At 48.9% G+C, this 22,822-nt stretch overlaps 1 protein-coding gene across 1 annotated transcript in view; it reads right to left on the bottom strand.

Moving 5' to 3' along the window:
- Positions 1-6,731: 6,731 nt before the first annotated feature.
- LOC109888287 (Golgi apparatus protein 1) overlaps positions 6,732-22,822 on the bottom strand; it is a 64,859-nt gene continuing 48,768 nt past the window's right edge. Inside the window, exons 19-23 of the mRNA XM_031821351.1 lie at positions 21,232-21,355; positions 17,183-17,427; positions 12,103-12,331; positions 11,021-11,127; positions 6,732-7,980 (exon numbers count right to left, since the gene is read on the bottom strand). Of these exons, the coding sequence (XP_031677211.1) occupies positions 7,813-7,980; positions 11,021-11,127; positions 12,103-12,331; positions 17,183-17,427; positions 21,232-21,355 (873 nt within the window). The 3' untranslated portion in view covers positions 6,732-7,812. The remainder of the gene's footprint in view (positions 7,981-11,020; positions 11,128-12,102; positions 12,332-17,182; positions 17,428-21,231; positions 21,356-22,822) is intronic.

The following is a 22,822-nucleotide window of genomic DNA, read 5'->3' as shown; positions in this document are numbered from 1 at the left end:
ACTTCCGGGTCGCGGATTTGTTTTAAATCCGTCAGAATAAAAGTTCCATCCTGTATACTTGGTAAATTAATAATTATTCAAATTTGTACAATTATTTACAAAAATATAAAAGCAACAATTTAAACCAATTTACTGAGTTACAGTTCATATAGGAAATCCGTCAATTGAAATAAATTAATTCGACCCTAATCTATGGATTTCACATGAAAACAGATATGCATCTATTGGTCACATATACTCAGTGGTGGCCTGTCATTCATACATGTCACATATCAGTTTGCAAACAATGTAAAAAAATAAATATTTGAGTTAATAAAGCTGCATACAAACATGGTTGCTTTCTTGAGTATGGCATCTCCAAAATGCAGATGTTTCAGCCTAGCTTAGTGCTTTCCGTGGTGGAGGGGCAGCCAGTGGAAAATACAGAGTGTAGGGGTTAGTAATGTACTCTAGTTGCGCCGTGATTGGCTCACTTCTGTCACTCGTGGGGACACTTTGTCAGCGCAAAATCTACAGAGAGAGCTTGAAAATTCAAGCCCCTTGGGTGCTGCCATAGATTTATATTAGAAGTGCCCATCCAAGAAGGCTCAAAGTCATTGGCCGCAAATAAAGTGACATCAAATCACGTTATATCTACAGCAGATTGACTTTCAAAATCTTAGCTAGCAAGCTAGACAAGCGGCCATCGTCACGAATCAACAATCTACTGGCAAATCCTTTTCAAACCTTGTCGAGAAATTATAAGATAAAAAAAACATATTGGTGCTCATCGGCCAATAGACATTAACATTACACATGAATTTGGAAATCGCAAATATAACAATGGGTGATTTGGAAGGAACCTTTTACTGCTGCTCTTTAATTAATACATTTTTTAATGGTCCATTTTTGACTTAATACTTATTTTTCTTAAAACTGCATTGTTGGTTAGGGGCTTGTAAGCATTTCACTGTAAGGTCTACACCTGTTGTATTCGGCGCATGTGACAAATACAATTTGATTTGATCAGTAGCTAACTGCAAGTGTTGCAAAGCAGTGGAGAGGGTGCGTGGTCCAAATCTGGGTTTAAGGGTTTCTTTAACAAGCTTAAATGGATAAACAGTCACATGTAACACTGTGGGCCAGAAAAGGTTGAATACATTGGCCACACTGTCAGCCTAGTACAACTTCTGCCGCGTTCAAAACAAGTTTAAACTTGGAACTGACTTCAGTGAGTTCAAGACAACTGGGAAAAAAACGAGCTCAGAGAATTCAATACGCTTTCAATCCAACTCGGGAACTCAGGCCTCTTTCTAGAGCTCCGACCTGAAGATCACTGAGGTCAGACTGGGAAAATACGCTTTCAATCCAACTCGGGAACTCAGGCCTCTTTCTAGTGCTCCGACCTGATGATCACTGAGGTCAGACTGGGAAAATACGCTTTCAATCTAACTCGGGAACTCAGGCCTCTTTCTAGAGCTCCGACCTGAAGATCACTGACGTCATGATTCAACCTTTTATTAATTTTTTCGTTCCCAGTTATCTTGAAAGCACCATAAATCTAGAGAATGCCAGACTTTGATGACAAAATTTGCCCACAAGAAGAACCGCTGTGCCACCTTCCTGTTCAAGTGAGCACAGCACAACAATGTGAGTCTAAAATGGTATTATATGCTGCTGCAAAAATTATGTAATATGCCAGGGAGATATGTCCCTTCCCCCTCATAAGTTAGCCTACTGTTCTGACTTGGTGGTGCACATGTAGCCTTGTGTCTGTTTAGAGAAATGCCATCACCGAGAATTGTAAGAGCTTTCATTGTCTGCTTATATGCCCCCTTTATTTATCCTACGGTTCTGACTTGCTGTACAGGGAGAATACTGTAAGAACGGGCCATGTTTTGAATTCTGTCGCTGTACATTTCAAAAGTGCTGAACAAATACTTATATTGACTATGTCCGTCTTAGCTCTGTCATTGTCTTAAACAAAATTACGGATTGCCTCTTATACGTGTAACGGATGTGAAATGGCTAGCTAGTTAGAAGTGGTGCGCGCTAATAGCGTTTCAATCGGTGACGTCACTCGCTCTGAGACCTTGAAGTAGTTCCCCTTACTCTGCAAGGGCCGCGGCTTTTGTGGAGCGATGGGTAACGATGCTTCGAGGGTGACTGTTGATATGTGCAGAGGGTCCCTGGTTCGCACCCGGGTCGGGGCGAGAGGACGGACTAAAGTTATACTATTACATTCGCTCATCGTTCCCTTGTACATCTCAATTGTCAGTAGAAACCACATTTTGTTTAAGCGAAGCAGCCATATCAGATTTTTGGGGGAAATGTCGGTAAATGAGGCTGAATGAACTGTTTCCCTGCCAGACAAGGCTCCGCTGATAGCCAGGTGTAGCAGTGGTAAGGATTCACTCCATGGTGCTGAAAAGAAATCTCTGCTTTTGGGACAGGTTTATGTTTGGCCCTAACAGTTAGTGGGCACCGTTTGTCACCGTTATAGTGTAATTAATGTATTGTTTAGTGTTGTGGCTTTGCTGGCATGCACCATTTTTTTTTTAGTTTGACCCACCAAGATGTACATGCTAAAATCACCACTGCATAAAACCAGTCAGTACCTGTTGTGGCCACCGTGCAGCGCGACACATCTCCTTCGCATGGAGTTGATCAGGCTGCTGATTGTGGAATGTTGTCCCACTCCTCTTCAATGGTTGTGCGAAGTTGCTGGATATTGTCGGGAACTGGAACGCGCTGTCATACAAGTCGATCCAACAGTGGAGGCACCTCAGAGGAGGACCATCCTTCTCAGTGAATTTATAAAACATTTAAAAAGTTATCCTTTTAGATAAAACTACACTAAATATATTCACCAAATAATTGATTCAAACAAACTGTTTTGCAATGTTGGCGTTTGGCCGTCATTGTAAATAAGATTTTGTTCTTAACTGACTTGTATAGTTAAATAAAGGTTCAATAAAAATCCAATATGAAAAACGTACTGAACATCGTGTAATGCAAATGGAATAAGTAACAATGGGATTACAAAGTGTTTTCTAAAGTTGATTACAATTATACCAATAATATTATGAATATTATTACTAAATGTAGCATTCAAAATTTGTTGTTTTACTGTTACCATGATAACTATCTAGTATAATTTATTTTTAATGCTGCTAACAATAATGTCAATGCTATATTCGTTTTTGCCATAAATGCTATCTTTTTTTTACATTGTTAAACAAAATTCAAAATTTGCAAACATTTTCCCATAATCAGTAACTCATTTCGACCTTTATATTATTTTTCACCATCTTCATTGCCAGAATTTTATATTGAAGGAAAACTGCCAAGGTCAGGGCATTATTCTTGCTGGCGGAACGGAGGTAATGTTTACGATCCCATCGCCGCTGCGTGAACAGCATCTTCACGAAACGTTATTGGTCATTACTGTACTAGTAAAATGTCACAAAATGTCCACGTGTGTTATTGTTTCGATACATTAATATTGTTCCATTTATGAGGAAAGGAGAGACTGCTCTTATCCAGTTGTCTTCAATACAAACATCTGTTAGAAATACATTACTTTTCTATCGCAAGACACCAACAGTCATTCTGAAATACCCAACATGTGGACACCATGATGTAAAAATCTGCAGACAATTTTATTAAATTGACAAAATGTTCATCTGTACAGCAAAAAAAAATCACAATGTAAAATCTCAATATCGTGAACAAAACATATAACAGCAGATCCATAACGTTGTACAGAAAGAAAAGGACAACACTGGTTATCATCATCAGTCTGTTTCAAAGAAGTCTTCAAACCAACGAAAACAGACAGGAAGAAGGACACACTTTTGTTTAAAATGAATAGAGCGTCCAGGTGTTGCTGAAGCAGGAGAGAGGTTCAGCTCCTGGAGAGCAGAGGAGCTTTGTGACCCTCTCATGTAGTCCAAACGGTCTCACGGTGGGCCTCGGTGTCCAGACTCTCCCCTCGTTTCTGTTTCCAGGGTTGAGATGTGGAGGATGGTGGTGCCAGATTTACAACAGGGCCAGTTCTGGCCCAAGAGGACCTCTAAAGGGGCCTAATGTTACTCTTTAAGGTCCAAGGCTGTTATTTTCAGAGAGAGACTGGAAGCCAAAACAGACACTTCCATCTAAACATGAATCAGATTCTCAACTGCGATAGAAACATAAAACCCTTGTCACTTTCATATCACATCGAAATAATTTCACAAATGTAAAATCCACATTTAACTGAAGAGGTGTGAAGTCCTTCAGTGAAACGTTTTTGGGGTATGTGGACTTTATATATACATGTTCACTTCACTACATTCCTAAAGAAAATGTACTTTTTACTCCATACATTTTCCCTGACACCCAAAAAGTACATTTTGAATGCTTAGCAGGACAGGAAAATGGTCTAATTTATACACTTATCAATAGAGATGGTCATCCCTACTGCCTTTGATCTGGTGGACTCACTAAACACACATGCTTAGTTTGTCATCTTGCCATCTTGCTTTGCTTAATATAAAGAACTTTAAATGATTTATACTTTTACTTTTGATCCGTAAGTATATTTTAGCAATTATGTTTACTTTTCATACTGATGTATATTTAAAACCAAAGACTTTTACTCAAGTAGTATTTTACTGGGTGACTCACTTTCGTCATTATCTATTAAAGTATCTTTACTTTTACTCAAGTATGAGAATGTATTCTTTCCACTGCTGCTGTACACCGTGTTGACCAGCTATATCACAGTTTCAGCCGACAGTATATTTCAGTGACAACACGTTTTCTGGGGTCTGCTTCCATTACACACAGGTGTCAGGTGCATGCTAGATATCTAATTAGCACAGGTGTCAGGCGCATGCTAGATATCTAATTAGCACAGGTGTCAGGTGCATGCTAGATATCTAATTAGCACAGGTGTCAGGTGCATGCTAGATATCTAATTAGCACAGGTGTCAGGTGCATGCTAGATATCTAATTAGCACAGGTGTCAGGTGCATGCTAGATATCTAATTAGCACAGGTGTCAGGTGCATGCTAGATATCTACTTAGCACAGGTGTCAGGTGCATGCTAGATATCTACTTAGCACAGGTGTCAGGTGCATGCTAGATATCTAATTAGCACAGGTGTCAGGTGCATGCTAGATATCTAATTAACAGGTGGCGTCTCGGTGGTCCGTCGACACTAACATGGATTCATTTATCTTCTTCGATATAGGGGGCGCTCTTTTAATTTTTGGATAAAAAAACATTCCCGTTTTAAACAAGATATTTTGTCACGAAAAGATGCTCGACTATGCATATAATTGACAGCTTTGGAAAGAAAACACTATGATGTTGTCTGTGAGTGCCCCAGAACTAATGCTACAGGCGAAACCAAGATGAAATTTCATACAGGAAGTGCCCCAGATTTTGAATGCGCTGTGTTCCAATGTCTCCTTATATGGCTGTGAATGCGCAAGGAATGAGCCTACACTTTCTGTCGTTTCCCCAAGGTGTCTGCAGCATTGTGACGTATTTGAGGGCATATCATTGGAAGATTGACCATAATTTACCAGGTGCCCGCTTGGTGTCCTCCGTCGAAATTATTGCTTGCGTGCATTTTTCCATTTGGTTCAAAGGAGAAACCAAACTGCCACGAATGATTTATCATCGAATAGATATGTGAAAAACACCTTGAGGATTGATTCTAAACAAAGTTTGCCATGTTTCTGTCGATATTATGGAGTTAATTTGGAAAAAAGTTTGGCGACAACGCACCATCATCATCACAGTCAAAACAACCAGCTCAGGTAGCAGAAGAAACACATTTACAATCAACATGAATTGTTGTTCTTGTACAATATGACATTTTTTTACTTTAGCATTTACTAAAGCAGGCACATACATGACCAACAGGCCAGTGTCCCAAATGGAATCCTATCCCCTCTGTCGTGCACTACTATTGACCAGGGCCCATAGGATAAAGGGGACACTACTGTTGACCAGGGCCCATAGGGTAAAGGGGACACTACTATTGACCAGGGCCCATAGGATAAAGGGGACACTACTATTGACCAGGGCCCATAGGATAAAGGGGACACTACTATTGACCAGGGCCCATAGGATAAAGGGGACACTACTGTTGACCAGGGCCCATAGGGTAAAGGGGACACTACTGTTAACCAGGGCCCATAGGATAAAGGGGACACTACTGTTGACCAGGGCCCATAGGATAAAGGGGACACTACTGTTGACCAGGGCCCATAGGATAAAGGGGACACTACTGTTAACCAGGGCCCATAGGATAAAGGGGACACTACTGTTGACCAGGGCCCATAGGATAAAGGGGACACTACTGTTAACCAGGGCCCATAGGATAAAGGCTGCCCTCTGGGACACAGCCATTGTATTATCTAATGTGGTTATTATTTTTCAAGATCAATTCCACCCTAACAGTGAGTATACCCCCCCCATCCATAGAGACTGGTAAAAATCCATCATCATCATCATCCACCCCCCCCCCCCCCCTCATTGGACTAGACCAGGTTATCCAGATATGAGACACTTCATAAAAACTCTGAATCAATATTAGTAAACAATAAACAAGGCTGCAAAACAAACAAACAATCAGTAGGACCAACAGCCTTCTTCAAGAGGAGGTTCAGGGCCAGTTTTAGGACCAGTAGGACCAACAGCCTTCTTCAGGAGGAGGTTCAGGGCCAGGTTTAGGACTAGTAGGACCAACAGTAGCCTGCTTCAGGAGGAGGTTCAGGGCCAGTTTTAGGACCAGTAGGACCAACAGTATCCTGCTTCAGGAGGAGGTTCAGGGCCAGTTTTAGGACCAACAGTATCCTGCTTCAGGAGGTGGTTCAGGGACAGTTTTAGGACCAGTAGGACCAACAGTATCCTGCTTCAGGAGGAGGTTCAGGGCCAGTTTTAGGACCATTTGGGCCTACAGTATCCGGCTTCAGGAGGTGGTTCAGGGCACCTTCTCAGTAGTAGTGGAGTGGATCAGGTTCTGGTGAGGTGGGGGTCCTAACATGGCTCCTCTGGCTCTGTGGAGCTTGGCTGGTTACGGGTGGACCCCCAGACTGGGGCTCTGGGTGGTGATAGGGGGGCTGGAGAGGGGCGGAGGTGGCTGGGGCAAGCCCAGACTGGGGCTCTGGGTGGTGGTAGGGGGGCTGGAGAGGGGCGGAGGTGGCTGGGGCAAGCCCAGACTGGGGCTCTGGGTGGTGGTAGGGGGGCTGGAGAGGGGCGGAGGTGGCTGGGGCAAGCCCAGACTGGGGCTCTGGGTGGTGGTAGGGGGGCTGGAGAGGGGCGGAGGTGGCTGGGGCAAGCCCAGACTGGGGCTCTGGGTGGTGGTAGGGGGGCTGGAAAGGGGCGGAGGTGGCTGGGGCAAGCCCGGGCTGTTTTTTTTTAGTTGGGCCTTTGGAAGAGACAGTCTGTTTCTGCCTACCAGGTGGAACCCTGTTCCCTACATAGTGCAGTACTTCTGACCAGAGACCCATAGAGTTAGTTCTCACACAAAGCCAGTTGATGAAGTGGACCAAGGAGATGACAACATTGACATTGTTCTGTGATGTCAGGTCCAGGTGTGAAGGACCCCCACAGGGCTCTGGTCACAAGTAGTGCACTATATCGGCAATAGTACCATTTGGGAGTCAGTCTGTCCCAGGAAGGTCCGTCTGTCCAAAGGAGGTCCGTCTGTCCCAGGGAGGTCCGTCTGTCCCAGGGAGGTCCGTCTGTCCAAAGGAGGTCCGTCTGTCCCAGGGAGGTCCGTCTGTCCCAGGGAGGTCCGTTCATCCCAGGGAGGTCTGTTCATCCCCCCTCTCTCTACCTGTCCTTCAGTTCCCTGGTGACTCTCTTGGTGATGCGTCCACACAGCAGGCCGACCAGGAAGAGGACAATCACCCCCAGGGAGATTATAAACAGGATGTAGTTCTTAGAGGGGGAGGTCATCACCTGCATGGCAAGGTCTGAAAAACCCTCTGCTGGAGCGACCTAGGGGGAGAGAGGGAATTATTAGAGGGGGAGGGAATTATTAGAGGGGGAGGTCACCACCTGGGGGGGAGAGAGGGAATTATTAGAGGGGGAGGTCACCACCTGGGGGGGGGGGAACTATTAGAGGGGGAGGGAAGTATTAGAGGGGGAGGTCACCACCTAGGGGGAGAGAGGGAATCATTAGAGGGGGAGGTCACCACCTGGGGGGGGGGGGGGGTGAGAGGGAGTTCTTAGAGGGGGAGATCACCACCTGGGGGGGAGAGAGGGAATTATTAGAGGGGGAGGTCACCACCTGGGGGGGAGAGAGGGAATTATTAGAGGGGGAGGTCACCACCTGGGGGGAGAGAGGTAATTATTAGGAGGGGGAGGTCACCACCTGGGGGGAGAGAGGTAATTATTAGGAGGGGAGGTCACCACCTGGGGGGGCAGAGAGGGAATTATTAGAGGGGGAGGTCACCACCTGGGGGGGGGCGAGAGGGAATTATTAGAGGGGGAGGGAATTATTAGAGGGGGAGGGAATTATTAGAGGGGGTGGTCACCACCTGGGGGGGGGGGATTACTAGAGGGGGAGATCACTACCTGGGGGGAGAGAGACGGTATTATTAGAGGGGGAGGTCACCACCTGGGGGGAGAGAGGGAATTATTAGAGGGGGAGGGGGAATTATTAGAGGGGGAGGTCACCACCTGGGGGGAGAGAGGGAATTATTAGAGGGGGAGGTCACCACCTGGGGGGGGATTACTAGAGGGGGAGGTCACTACCTGGGGAGAGAGAGGGTATTATTAGAGGGGGAGGACACCAGCTGGGGGGGGATTACTAGAGGGGGAGGTCACCACCTGGGGGGGGAGAATTATTAGAGGGGGTGGTCACCACCTGGGGGGAGAGAGGGAATTATTAGAGGGGGAGGGGGAATTATTAGAGGGGGAGGTCACCACCTGGGGGGGGGATTACTAGAGGGGGAGGTCACTACCTGGGGGAGAGAGGGAATTATTAGAGGGGGAGGTCACCACCGGGGGGAGAGAGGGAATTATTAGAGGGGGAGGTCACCACCGGGGGGAGAGAGGGGATTACTAGAGGGGGGCAGGTCACCACCTGGGGGGGAGATTACTAGAGGGGGAGGTCACTACCTGGGGGAGAGAGAGGGTATTATTAGGAGGGGAGGTCACCACCTGGGGGGGCAGAGAGGGAATTATTAGAGGGGGAGGTCACCACCTGGGGGGGGGCGAGAGGGAATTATTAGAGGGGGAGGGAATTATTAGAGGGGGAGGGAATTATTAGAGGGGGAGGTCACCACCTGGGGGGGGGGGATTACTAGAGGGGGAGATCACTACCTGGGGGGAGAGAGATGGTATTATTAGAGGGGGAGGTCACCACCTGGGGGGAGAGAGGGAATTATTAGAGGGGGAGGGGGAATTATTAGAGGGGGAGGTCACCACCTGGGGGGAGAGAGGGAATTATTAGAGGGGGAGGGGGAATTATTAGAGGGGGAGGTCACCACCTGGGGGGAGAGAGGGAATTATTAGAGGGGGAGGGGGAATTATTAGAGGGGGAGGTCACCACCTGGGGGGGGGGGGGATTACTAGAGGGGGAGGTCACTACCTGGGGGAGAGAGAGGGTATTATTAGAGGGGAAGGACACCAGCTGGGGGGGGATTACTAGAGTGGGAGGTCACCACCTGGGGGGGAGAATTATTAGAGGGGGTGGTCACCACCTGGGGGGAGAGAGGGAATTATTAGAGGGGGAGGGGGAATTATTAGAGGGGGAGGTCACCACCTGGGGGGGGATTACTAGAGGGGGAGGTCACTACCTGGGGGAGAGAGGGAATTACTAGAGGGGGAGGTCACCACCGGGGGGAGAGAGGGGATTATTAGAGGGGGGAGGTCACCACCTGGGGGGGAGATTACTAGAGGGGGAGGTCACTACCTGGGGGAGAGAGAGGGTATTATTAGAGGGGGAGGTCACCACCTGGGGGGAGAGAGGGAATTATTAGAGGGGGAGGTCACTACCTGGGGGAGAGAGAGGGAATTATTAGAGGGGGAGAGAGAAAATGATTAGAGGGGGTGGTCACCACCTGGGGGTAGAGAGGGAATTATTAGAGGGGGTGGTCACCACCTGGGGAGAGAGAGGGAATTATTAGAGGGGGAGGTCACCACCTGGGGGAGAGAGGGAATTATTAGAGGGGGAGGTCACCACCTGGGGGAGAGAGGGAATTATTAGAGGGGGTGGTCACCACCTGGGGGGAGAGAGGGAATTATTAGAGGGGGTGTTAACCACCTGGGGGGAGAGAGGGAATTATTAGAGGGGGAGGTCACCACCTGGGGGGTGAGAGGGAATTATTAGAGGGGGAGATCACCACCTGGGGGGAGAGAGGGAATTATTAGAGGGAAAGGGAATTATTAGAGGGGGAGGTCACCACCTGGGGGGGTAGAGAGGGAATTATTAGAGGGGGAGGACACCACCTGGGGGGGTAGAGAGGGAATTATTAGAGGGGGTGTCCACCACCTGGGGGGAGAGAGGGAATTATTAGAGGGGGAGGACACCACCTGGGGGGGTAGAGAGGGAATTATTAGAGGGGGTGTTCACCACCTGGGGGGAGAGAGGTAATTATTAGAGGGGGGGTCACCACCTGGGGGGGAAATTACTAGAGGGGGAGGTCACCACCTGGGGGGGAGAGAGGGAATTATTAGAGGGGGAGGTCACCACCTGGGGTGGAATTATTAGAGGGGGAGGTCACCACCTGGGGGGGGGGGGGGAACTGCATGTGTCAGGTTATTAAAGGGGAACCCACTGCAGGTGTCAGGTTATTAAAAGGGGAAACCACTGCAGGTTATTAAAAGGGAACCCACTGCAGGTGTCAGGTTATCAAAGGGGAAACCACTGCAGGTGTCAGGTTATTAAAGGGGAACCCACTGCAGGTGTCAGGTTATTAAAGGGGAACCCACTGCAGGTGTCAGGTTATTAAAGGGGAAACCACTGCAGCTGCCAGGTTATTAAAGGGGAAACCACTGCAGGTGTCAGGTTATTAAAGGAGTGTACATTAACCTTGGCAGCGTAGCTCCACATGTCCATGCGGTCCTGGAGTCTCTTCTTACACTCTGGCTGCAGACGGACTCTCTTATCCTGCAACGACTCCAGTAGACATGACATCTCTGGTAGGGAGGGTGAGAGAGGGAGGGGGGAGAGATAGAGAGAGGAGGGAGAGAGAGAGGGAGAGAGAGAGAGGGGAGAGAGAGAGGAGGGAGAGAGAGAGGGAGAGAGGGGGGGAGAGAGAGAGGGGAGAGAGAGAGGGGAGAGAGAGAGAGAGAGGAGAGAGAGAGGAGAGAGAGAGAGAGAGGGGAGAGAGAGGGGACAGAGGGAGGGGGGAGAGAGAGAGGGAGAGAGAGGAGGGAGAGAGAGAGGGAGAGAGAGAGAGGGGAGAGAGAGAGGAGGGAGAGAGAGAGGGGAGAGAGAGAAAGAGAGGAGGGAGAGAGAGAGAGAGGAGAGAGAGAGGGAGAGAGAGAGAGGAGGAGAGAAATGGAGAGAGGAGAGAGGGGGAGAGGAGAAATGGAGAGAGAGTGAGGAGGGAGAGAGAGAAGAGGGAGAGAGAGAGAAGAGGGAGAGAAAGAGAAGAGGGAGAGAGAGAGGAGAGAGAAGGGAGAGGGAGAGAGAGAAAGGGAGAGAGAGAGAGAGAGAGAGAGAGAGAGAGAGAGGGGGGGGGGGGGAGGGGGAGAGAGAGAGGAGAGAGAGAGAGGGAGAGAGAGGAGGGTGTTTGCATGTTTTACTAAATACTATCATGGTGTTGTAGAAGGTGAATATACCTCCATCTCATTACTAAATACTATCATGGTGGTGAATATACCTCCATGTCATTACTAAATACTATCATGGTGATGAATATACCTCCATGTCATTACTAAATACTATCATGGTGGTGAATACACCTCCATGTCATTACTAAATACTATCATGGTGGTGTAGAAGGTGAATATACCTCTATGTCATTACTAGATACTATCATGGTGGTGTAGAAGGTGAATATACCCCTATGTCATTACTAAATCCTATGTCTGTGAACAGACAGGTGGTGTAGAAGGTAAATATACCCCCATGTCATGGCTGTGAACAGACAGGTGGGCGGGACTCACGTCGTCCTCTGCCCGGCGTGACGGCAGCACACTGGTGTTTGAGGTCAAGGGCACAGGCCGTGTGGAGGACAGGATCAACGAAGACGTCTGCCTTGCTCTCCTTCAACATGTTCAGCACCTCCTTCTTACACAAGTCATGTTTGATCTTCAACAGGTTGGCCTTCAGACACTCCTCCACCTGACCTGTCTGCTCCTGGGCCACTGCCTCCTCCGCACACAGACCGGGGATCTAGAGGAGTGACAGGGGGAGGGATGGAGGGGAGAAAGAGAGAGAGAGAGGAAGAGGGTGGAGAACGTAAATTCTCTAGTTGCAGCTCTCAGAATGTATTTCTAAAGCCTTCTTCTATCAACATGGAACTGCTTTACAGCAGTCTGGCCTAGTTATGTATTAGTAAACATCTCTCAGGGACAGCAGTCTGGCCTAGTTATGTATTACTAACCATCTCTCAGGGACAGCAGTCTGGCCTAGTTATGTATTAGTAACCATCTCTCAGGGACAGCAGTCTGGCCTAGTTATGTATTAGTAACCATCTCTCAGGGACAGCAGTCTGGCCTAGTTATGTATTAGTAACCATCTCTCAGGGACAGCAGTCTGGCCTAGTTATGTATTAGTAACCATCTCTCAGGGACAGCAGTCTGGCCTAGTTATGTATTAGTAACCATCTCTCAGGGACAGCAGTCTGGCCTAGTTATGTATTAGTAACCATCTCTCAGGGACAGCAGTCTGGCCTAGTTATGTATTAGTAACCATCTCTCAGGGACAGCAGTCTGGCCTAGTTATGTATTAGTAACCATCTCTCAGGGACAGCAGTCTGGCCTAGTTATGTATTAGTAACCATCTCTCAGGGACAGCAGTCTGGCCTAGTTATGTATTAGTAACCATCTCTCAGGGACAGCAGTCTGGCCTAGTTATGTATTAGTAACCATCTGTCAGGGGACAGCAGTCTGGCATAGTTTGGGGCCGGTCTCTTCAGGACAGTGGGGTTATGTATTAGTAACCATCTCTCAGGGACAGCAGTCTGGCCTAGTTATGTATTAGTAACCATCTCTCAGGGACAGCAGTCTGGCCTAGTTATGTATTAGTAACCATCTCTCAGGGACAGCAGTCTGGCCTAGTTATGTATTAGTAACCATCTCTCAGGGACAGCAGTCTGGCCTAGTTATGTATTAGTAACCATCTCTCAGGGACAGCAGTCTGGCATAGTTATGTATTAGTAACCATCTCTCAGGGACAGCAGTCTGGCATAGTTATGTATTAGTAACCATCTCTCAGGGACAGCAGTCTGGCCTAGTTATGTATTAGTAACCATCTCTCAGGGACAGCAGTCTGGCCTAGTTTGGGGCCGGTCTCTTCAGGACAGTGGGGTTATGTATTAGTAACCATCTCTCAGGGACAGCAGTCTGGCCTAGTTATGTATTAGTAACCATCTCTCAGGGACAGCAGTCTGGCCTAGTTATGTATTAGTAACCATCTCTCAGGGACAGCAGTCTGGCCTAGTTATGTATTAGTAACAATCTCTCAGGGACAGCAGTCTGGCCTAGTTATGTATTAGTAACCATCTCTCAGGGACAGCAGTCTGGCCTAGTTATGTATTAGTAACCATCTCTCAGGGACAGCAGTCTGGCCTAGTTATGTATTAGTAACCATCTCTCAGGGACAGCAGTCTGGCCTAGTTATGTATTAGTAACCATCTCTCAGGGACAGCAGTCTGGCCTAGTTATGTATTAGTAACCATCTCTCAGGGACAGCAGTCTGGCCTAGTTTGGGGCCGGTCTCTTCAGGACAGTGGGGTTATGTATTAGTAACCATCTTTCAGGGACAGCAGTCTGGCCTAGTTTGGGGTCGGTCTCTTCAGGGCAGTGGGGTTATGTATTAGTAACCATCTCTCAGGGACAGCAGTCTGGCCCAGTTTGGGGCCGGTCTCTTCAGGACAGTGGGGTTATGTATTAGTAACCATCTCTCAGGGACAGCAGTCTGGCCTAGTTTGGGGCCGGTCTCTTCAGGACAGTGGGGTTATGTATTAGTAACCATCTCTCAGGGACAGCAGTCTGGCCTAGTTATGTATTAGTAACCATCTCTCAGGGACAGCAGTCTGGCCTAGTTATGTATTAGTAACCATCTCTCAGGGACAGCAGTCTGGCCCAGTTTAGAGGACCGGTCTCTTCAGGACAGTGGGGTTATGTATTAGTAACCATCTCTCAGGGACAGCAGTCTGGCCTAGTTTGGGGCCGGTCTCTTCAGGACAGTGGGGTTATGTATTAGTAACCATCTCTCAGGGACAGCAGTCTGGCCTAGTTTGGGGCCGGTCTCTTCAGGACAGTGGGGTTATGTATTAGTAACCATCTCTCAGGGACAGCAGTCTGGCCTAGTTTGGGGCCGGTCTCTTCAGGACAGTGGGGTTATGTATTAGTAACCATCTCTCAGGGACAGCAGTCTGGCCTAGTTTGGGGCCGGTCTCTTCAGGACAGTGGGGTTATGTATTAGTAACCATCTCTCAGGGACAGCAGTCTTTGCCTAGTTTGGGGCCGGTCTCTTCAGGACAGTGGGGTTATGTATTAGTAACCATCTCTCAGGGACAGCAGTCTGGCCTAGTTTGGGGCCGGTCTCTTCAGGACAGTGGGGTTATGTATTAGTAACCATCTCTCAGGGACAGCAGTCTGGCCTAGTTTAGAGGACCGGTCTCTTCAGGACAGTGGGGTTATGTATTAGTAACCATCTCTCAGGGACAGCAGTCTGGCCTAGTTTAGAGGACCGGTCTCTTCAGGGCTGTGTAAATGGTGTTAGTTATTAGTAACCATTTCTCAGGGACAGCAGTCTGGCCTAGTTTGGGGCCGGTCTCTTCAGGACAGTGGGGTTATGTATTAGTAACCATCTCTCAGGGACAGCAGTCTGGCCTAGTTTAGAGGACCGGTCTCTTCAGGGCTGTGTAAATGGTGTTAGTTATTAGTAACCATCTCTCAGGGACAGCAGTCTGGCCTAGTTTGGGGCCGGTCTCTTCAGGACAGTGGGGTTATGTATTAGTAACCATCTCTCAGGGACAGCAGTCTGGCCTAGTTTGGGGCCGGTCTCTTCAGGACAGTGGGGTTATGTATTAGTAACCATCTCTCAGGGACAGCAGTCTGGCCTAGTTTGGGGCCGGTCTCTTCAGGACAGTGGGGTTATGTATTAGTAACCATCTCTCAGGGACAGCAGTCTGGCCTAGTTTGGGGCCGGTCTCTTCAGGGCTGTGTAAATGGTGTTAGTTATTAGTAACCATCTCTCAGGGACAGCAGTCTGGCCTAGTTTAGAGGACCGGTCTCTTCAGGGCTGTGTAAATGGTGTTAGTTATTAGTAACCATCTCTCAGGGACAGCAGTCTGGCCTAGTTTAGAGGACCGGTCTCTTCAGAAGAGTGGGGTTATGTATTAGTAACCATCTCTCAGGGACAGCAGTCTGGCCTAGTTTGGAGGACCGGTCTCTTCAGGACAGTGGGGTTATGTATTAGTAACCATCTCTCAGGGACAGCAGTCTGGCCTAGTTTGGGGCCGGTCTCTTCAGGACAGTGGGGTTATGTATTAGTAACCATCTCTCAGGGACAGCAGTCTGGCCTAGTTTGGGGCCGGTCTCTTCAGGGCTGTGTAAATGGTGTTAGTTATTAGTAACCATCTCTCAGGGACAGCAGTCTGGCCTAGTTTAGAGGACCGGTCTCTTCAGGGCTGTGTAAATGGTGTTAGTTATTAGTAACCATCTCTCAGGGACAGCAGTCTGGCCTAGTTTAGAGGACCGGTCTCTTCAGAAGAGTGGGGTTATGTATTAGTAACCATCTCTCAGGGACAGCAGTCTGGCCTAGTTTAGAGGACCGGTCTCTTCAGGACAGTGTAAATGGTGTTAGTTATTAGTAACCATCTCTCAGGGACAGCAGTCTGGCCTAGTTTGGGGCCGGTCTCTTCAGGACAGTGGGGTTATGTATTAGTAACCATCTCTCAGGGACAGCAGTCTGGCCTAGTTTGGGTCCGGTCTCTTCAGGACAGTGGGGTTATGTATTAGTAACCATCTCTCAGGGACAGCAGTCTGGCCTAGTTTGGGGCCGGTCTCTTCAGGGCTGTGTAAATGGTGTTAGTTATTAGTAACCATCTCTCAGGGACAGCAGTCTGGCCTAGTTTAGAGGACCGGTCTCTTCAGGGCTGTGTAAATGGTGTTAGTTATTAGTAACCATCTCTCAGGGACAGCAGTCTGGCCTAGTTTAGAGGACCGGTCTCTTCAGAAGAGTGGGGTTATGTATTAGTAACCATCTCTCAGGGACAGCAGTCTGGCCTAGTTTAGAGGACCGGTCTCTTCAGGACAGTGTAAATGGTGTTAGTTATTAGTAACCATCTCTCAGGGACAGCAGTCTGGCCTAGTTTGGGGCCGGTCTCTTCAGGACAGTGGGGTTATGTATTAGTAACCATCTCTCAGGGACAGCAGTCTGGCCTAGTTTGGGGCCGGTCTCTTCAGGACAGTGGGGTTATGTATTAGTAACCATCTCTCAGGGACAGCAGTCTGGCCTAGTTTGGGGCCGGTCTCTTCAGGACAGTGGGGTCATGTATTAGTAACCATCTCTCAGGGACAGCAGTCTGGCCTAGTTTAGAGGACCGGTCTCTTCAGGACAGTGGGGTTATGTATTAGTAACCATCTCTCAGGGACAGCAGTCTGGCCTAGTTTAGAGGACCGGTCTCCTCCTCAGCACAGTGGATCTGTAGCTGGGGGTCCAGTCTATATTAACACTCCTCACCTCCTCAGCACAGTGGATCTGTAGCTGGGGGTCCAGTCTATATTAACACTCCTCACCTCCTCAGCACAGTGGATCTGTAGCTGGGGGTCCAGTCTATATTAACACTCCTCACCTCCTCAGCACAATGGATCTGTAGCTGGGGGTCCAGTCTATATTAACACTCCTCACCTCCTCAGCACAGTGGATCTGTAGCTGGGGGTCCAGTCTATATTAACACTCACCTCCTCAGCACAGTGGATCTGTAGCTGGGGGTCCAGTCTATATTAACACTCACCTCCTCAGCACAGTGGATCTGTAGCTGGGGGTCCAGTCTATATTAACACTCCTCACCTCCTCAGCACAGTGGATCTGTAGCTGGGGGTCCAGTCTGTAGTCCAGCGCCGACTCCTGAAGAATCACTCTGATCTGGTCCTCACAGTCTGGAGACAGACGCTGGTCGGCGTATTTCAGCTTCAGGCAACCAATCACCTGGCCCTCCAGTTCACTGTCATCACTGGCCTTGTTCAGGATTGGCTGACAGAATTTAGGGATGTCTGCCTTACAGGCCTTTCTCAATATTGGGTTCAACCTGTAGTCTGAGAGAGAGGAAGACAACCAGAAATATCAGAGATATGGGTCCACCTGAACCGGGTCCACCTGACATGGGCTCTGACCCGGGTCCACCTGACATGGGCTCTGACCCGGGTCCACATGACATGGGTTCTGACCCAATTCCTTTTCTCTCCATTCCTTGCATCCTCTTTCCGCACCTGCTTCTCAAAACCCATTGGAGAAGGAGATCCAAGGGGAGGGACCTTAGACCAACTCCTCCCAGAGTTGAGAAGCAGGCGAAAAGATGGTCCCATCTATTAGAGGTAACAGGTGGTCCCATCTATTAGAGGTAACAGGTAGTCCCATCTATTAAAGGTAACAGATGGTCCCATCTATTAGAGGTAACAGATGGTCCCATCTATTAGAGGTAACAGATGGCCACACCAAACTGGAAGTCTTCCGACTAGCTTGGAAGGACGGTACCGTGCAGTACCGTAGAGCCCTTACTGCTGCTCGATCATCCTATTTTTCTAACTTAATTGAGGAAAATAAGAACAATCCGAAATTCCTTTTTAATACTGTCGCAAAGCTAACTAAAAAGCAGCATTCCCCAAGAGAGGATGACTTTCACTTTAGCAGTGATAAATTCATGAACTTCTTTGAGGAAAAGATTATGATTATTAGAAAGCAAATTACGGACTCCTCTTTAAACCTGCGTATTCCTCCAAACCTCAGTTGTCCTGAGTCTGCACAACTCTGCCAGGACCTAGGATCAAGAGAGACGCTCAAGTGTTTTAGTACTATATCTCTTGACACAATGATGAAAATAATCATGGCCTCTAAACCTTCAAGCTGCATACTGGACCCTATTCCAACTAAACTACTGAAAGAGCTGCTTCCTGTGCTTGGCCCTCCTATGTTGAACATAATAAACGGCTCTCTATCCACCGGATGTGTACCAAACTCACTAAAAGTGGCAGTAATAAAGCCTCTCTTGAAAAAGCCAAACCTTGACCCAGAAAATATAAAAAACTATCGGCCTATATCGAATCTTCCATTCCTCTCAAAAATTTTAGAGAAGGCTGTTGCGCAGCAACTCACTGCCTTCCTGAAGACAAACATTGTATACGAAATGCTTCAGTCTGGTTTTAGACCCCATCATAGCACTGAGACGGCACTTGTGAAGGTGGTAAATGACATTTTAATGGCATCGGACCGAGGCTCTGCATCTGTCCTCGTGCTCCTAGACCTTAGTGCTGCTTTTGATACCATCGATCACCACATTCTTTTGGAGAGATTGGAAACCCAAATTGGTCTACACGGACATGTTCTGGCCTGGTTTAGATCTTATCTGTCGGAAAGATATCAGTTTGTCTCTGTGAATGGTTTGTCCTCTGACAAATCAACTGTAAATTTCGGTGTTCCTCAAGGTTCCGTTTTAGGACCACTATTGTTTTCACTATATATTTTACCTCTTGGGGATGTTATTCGAAAACATAATGTAAACTTTCACTGCTACATTTCAATGAAACATGGTGAAGCCCCAAAATTGCCCTCGCTAGAAGCATGTGTTTCAGACATAAGGAAGTGGATGGCTGCAAACTTTCTACTATTAAACTCGGACAAAACAGAGATGCTTGTTCTAGGTCCCAAGAAACAAAGAGATCTTCTGTTGAATCTGACAATTAATCTTAATGGTTGTACAGTCGTCTCAAATAAAACTGTGAAGGACCTCGGCGTTACTCTGGACCCTGATCTCTCTTTTGAAGAACATATCAAGACCATTTCAAGGACAGCTTTTTTCCATCTACGTAACATTGCAAAAATCAGAAACTTTTTTCATATTACTCCAGTGCTAGCCTCTCTACACTGGCTTCCTGTCAAAGCAAGGGCTGATTTCAAGGTTTTACTGCTAACCAACAAAGCATTACATGGGCTTGCTCCTACCTATCTCTCTGATTTGGTCCTGCCGTACATACCTACACGTACGCTACGGTCACAAGACGCAGGCCTCCTAATTGTCCCTAGAATTTCTAAGCAAACAGCTGGAGGCAGGGCTTTCTCCTATAGAGCTCCATTTTTATGGAACGGTCTGCCTACCCATGTCAGAGACGCAAACTCGGTCTCAACCTTTAAGTCTTTACTGAAGACTCATCTCTTCAGTGGGTCATATGATTGAGTGTAGTCTGGCCCAGGAGTGGGAAGGTGAACGGAAAGGCTCTGGAGCAACGAACCGCCCTTGCTGTCTCTGCCTGGCCGGTTCCCCTCTTTCCACTGGGATTCTCTGCCTCTAACCCTATTACAGGGGCTGAGTCACTGGCTTGCTGGGGCTCTCTCATGCCGTCCCTGGAGGGGGTGCGTCACCTGAGTGGGTTGATTCACTGTTGTGGTCATCCTGTCTGGGTTGGCGCCCCCCCTTTGGGTTGTGCCGTGGCGGAGATCTTTGTGGGCTATACTCAGCCTTGTCTCAGGATGGTAAGTTGGTGGTTGAAGATATCCCTCTAGTGGTGTGGGGGCTGTGCTTTGGCAAAGTGGGTGGGGTTATATCCTTCCTGTTTGGTCCTGTCCGGGGGTGTCCTCGGATGGGGCCACAGTGTCTCCTGACCCCTCCTGTCTCAGCCTCCAGTATTTATGCTGCAGTAGTTTATGTGTCGGGGGGCTGGGGTCAGTTTGTTATATCTGGAGTACTTCTCCTGTCCTATTCGGTGTCCTGTGTGAATCTAAGTGTGCGTTCTCTAATTCTCTCCTTCTCTCTTTCTTTCTCTCTCTCGGAGGACCTGAGCCCTAGGACCATGCCCCAGGACTACCTGACATGATGACTCCTTGCTGTCCCCAGTCCACCTGGCCATGCTGCTGCTCCAGTTTCAACTTCCACCTGACTGTGCTGCTGCTCCAGTTTCAACTGTTCTGCCTTATTATTATTCGACCATGCTGGTCATTTATGAACATTTGAACATCTTGACCATGTTCTGTTATAATCTCCACCCGGCACAGCCAGAAGAGGACTGGCCACCCCACATAGCCTGGTTCCTCTCTAGGTTTCTTCCTAGGTATTGGCCTTTCTAGGGAGTTTTTCCTAGCCACCGTGCTTCTACACCTGCATTGCTTGCTGTTTGGGGTTTTAGGCTGGGTTTCTGTACAGCACTTTGAGATATCAGCTGATGTACGAAGGGCTATATAAATACATTTGATTTGATTTGATCTATTAGAGGTAGCAGGTGGTCCCATCTATTAGAGGTAACAGATGGTCCCATCTATTAGAGGTAACAGGTAGTCCATCTATTAGAGGTAACAGGTGGTCCATCTATTAGAGGTAACAGGTGGTCCCATCTATTAGAGGTAACAGGTGGTCCATCTATTAGAGGTAACAGTGCTCACTGTAAGAGAGTGTGTGTTACCTGTGTTCTCTGTGAGAGAGTGTGTGTGTGTGTGAGAGAGAGTGTGTTTGTGTGTGTGGGTGTGTTTTACCTGTGTTCTGTGAGAGTGTGTTTTACCTGTGTTCTGTGTGTGTGTGTGTGAGAGTGTGTTTTACCTGTGTTCTGTGTGAGAGTGTGTGTGTGTGTGTGGGTGTGTTTTACCTGTGTTCTGTGAGAGTGTGTTTTACCTGTGTTCTGTGTGAGAGTGTGTGTGTGTGTGTGTGTGTGAGAGAGAGTGTATTTTACCTGTGTTGAGTGTGTGTGTGAGAGTGTGTTTTACCTGTGTTCTGTGTGTGTGTGTGTGTGAGAGTGTGTTTTACCTGTGTTCTGTGTGAGAGTGTGTGTGTGGTACAGTGTGTGTTACCTGTGTTCTGTGCGAGTGTGTGTGTGTGTGTGTGTGTGTGTGTATGTGTGAGAGAGAGTGTGTTTTACCTGTGTTCTGTGTGATCTGTCTCTTGGTGATCATCTGTTTACACTTGGGATCCATCAGTTCAGAGTTCTTGTTCTGTTTCAGACACTGCAGCATGTTCTTAGCATCCACATCTGTACAGAACCGCTGACACATGGAGAGAGAGGACAGACAGAGAGGACAGGAGGGACAGAGAGAGGACAGGAGGGACAGAGAGAGAGAGAGGACAGACAGGACAGGAGGGACAGAGAGAGGACAGGAGGGACAGAGAGAGAGAGAGGACAGACAGAGAGGACAGGAGGGACAGAGAGAGAGGACAGAAAGAGAGGACAGGAGGGACAGAGAGAGAGGACAGAAAGAGAGGACAGGAGGGACAGAGAGAGAGAGAGGACAGGAGGGACAGAGAACGAGAGAGAGGACAGACAGGTCAGAGAGAGAGAGAGAGAGGACAGACAGGACAGGAGGGACAGAGAGGACAGGAGGGACAGAGAGAGAGAGAGGACAGACAGGACAGGAGTACAGGGAGAGAGAGAGGACAGACAGAGAGGACAGGAGGGACAGAGAGAGAGAGAGGACAGATAGGACAGACAGGACAGGAGGGACAGAGAGAGAGAGAGGACAGGAGGGACAGAGAACGAGAGAGAGGACAGACAGGTCAGAGAGAGAGAGAGAGGACAGACAGGACAGGAGGGACAGAGAGGACAGGAGGGACAGAGAGAGGACAGGAGAGACAGAGAGAGAGGACAGGAGGGGCAGAGAGAGAGAGAGGACAGGAGGGGCAGAGAGAGAGAGAGGAGAGGAGGGACAGAGAGAGGACAGGAGGGACAGAGAGAGGACAGGAGGGGCAGAGAGAGGACAGGAGGGACAGAGAGAGGACAGGAGGGACAGAGAGAGGACAGGAGGGACAGAGAGAGGACAGGAGGGACAGAGAGGACAGAGAGAGGACAGGAGGGACAGAGACAAGTTAAAGATAGGTAGAGGGAACAGGCCCCCTCACCACAGTCACACGGAGGCGTCGTCCCCCTCACCACAGTCACATGGGGGCGTCCCCGCCTCACCAGTCACACGGGGGCGTCCCCCCCTCACCACAGTCACACGGGGGCGTCCCCCCTCACCACAGTCACACGGGGGCCTCCCCCCCTCACCAGTCACACGGGGGCGTCCCCCTCACCAGTCACACGGGGGCGTCCCCCCCTTACCAGTCACACGGGGGCGTCCCCCCCTCACCACAGTTACACGGGGGCGTCCCCCCCCCACCACAGTTACACGGGGGCGTCCCCCTCACCACAGCCACACGGGGGCGTCCCCCCCCTCACCACAGCCACACAGGGGCGTCCCCCCCCTCACCAGTCACACGGGGGCGTCCCCACCTCACCACAGCCACACGGGGGCGTCCCCCCCCCCCTCACCACAGTCACACGGGGGCGTTCCCCCCCTCACCACAGCCACACGGGGGCATCCCCCCCTCACCACAGCCACACGGGGGCGTCCCCCCCCCCTCACCACAGTCACACGGGGGCGTCCCCCCCCCTCACCACAGTCACACGGGGGCGTCCCCCCCTCACCACAGTTACACGGGGGCGTCCCCCCCCTCACCACAGCCACACGGGGGCG

This window comes from Oncorhynchus kisutch, unplaced genomic scaffold, assembly GCF_002021735.2.
Source record: "Oncorhynchus kisutch isolate 150728-3 unplaced genomic scaffold, Okis_V2 scaffold3963, whole genome shotgun sequence".
NCBI lineage: Eukaryota > Metazoa > Chordata > Actinopteri > Salmoniformes > Salmonidae > Oncorhynchus > Oncorhynchus kisutch.
Note: the sequence above shows the minus strand (reverse complement) of the source record. Positions and strands in the feature narration are given on the sequence as shown.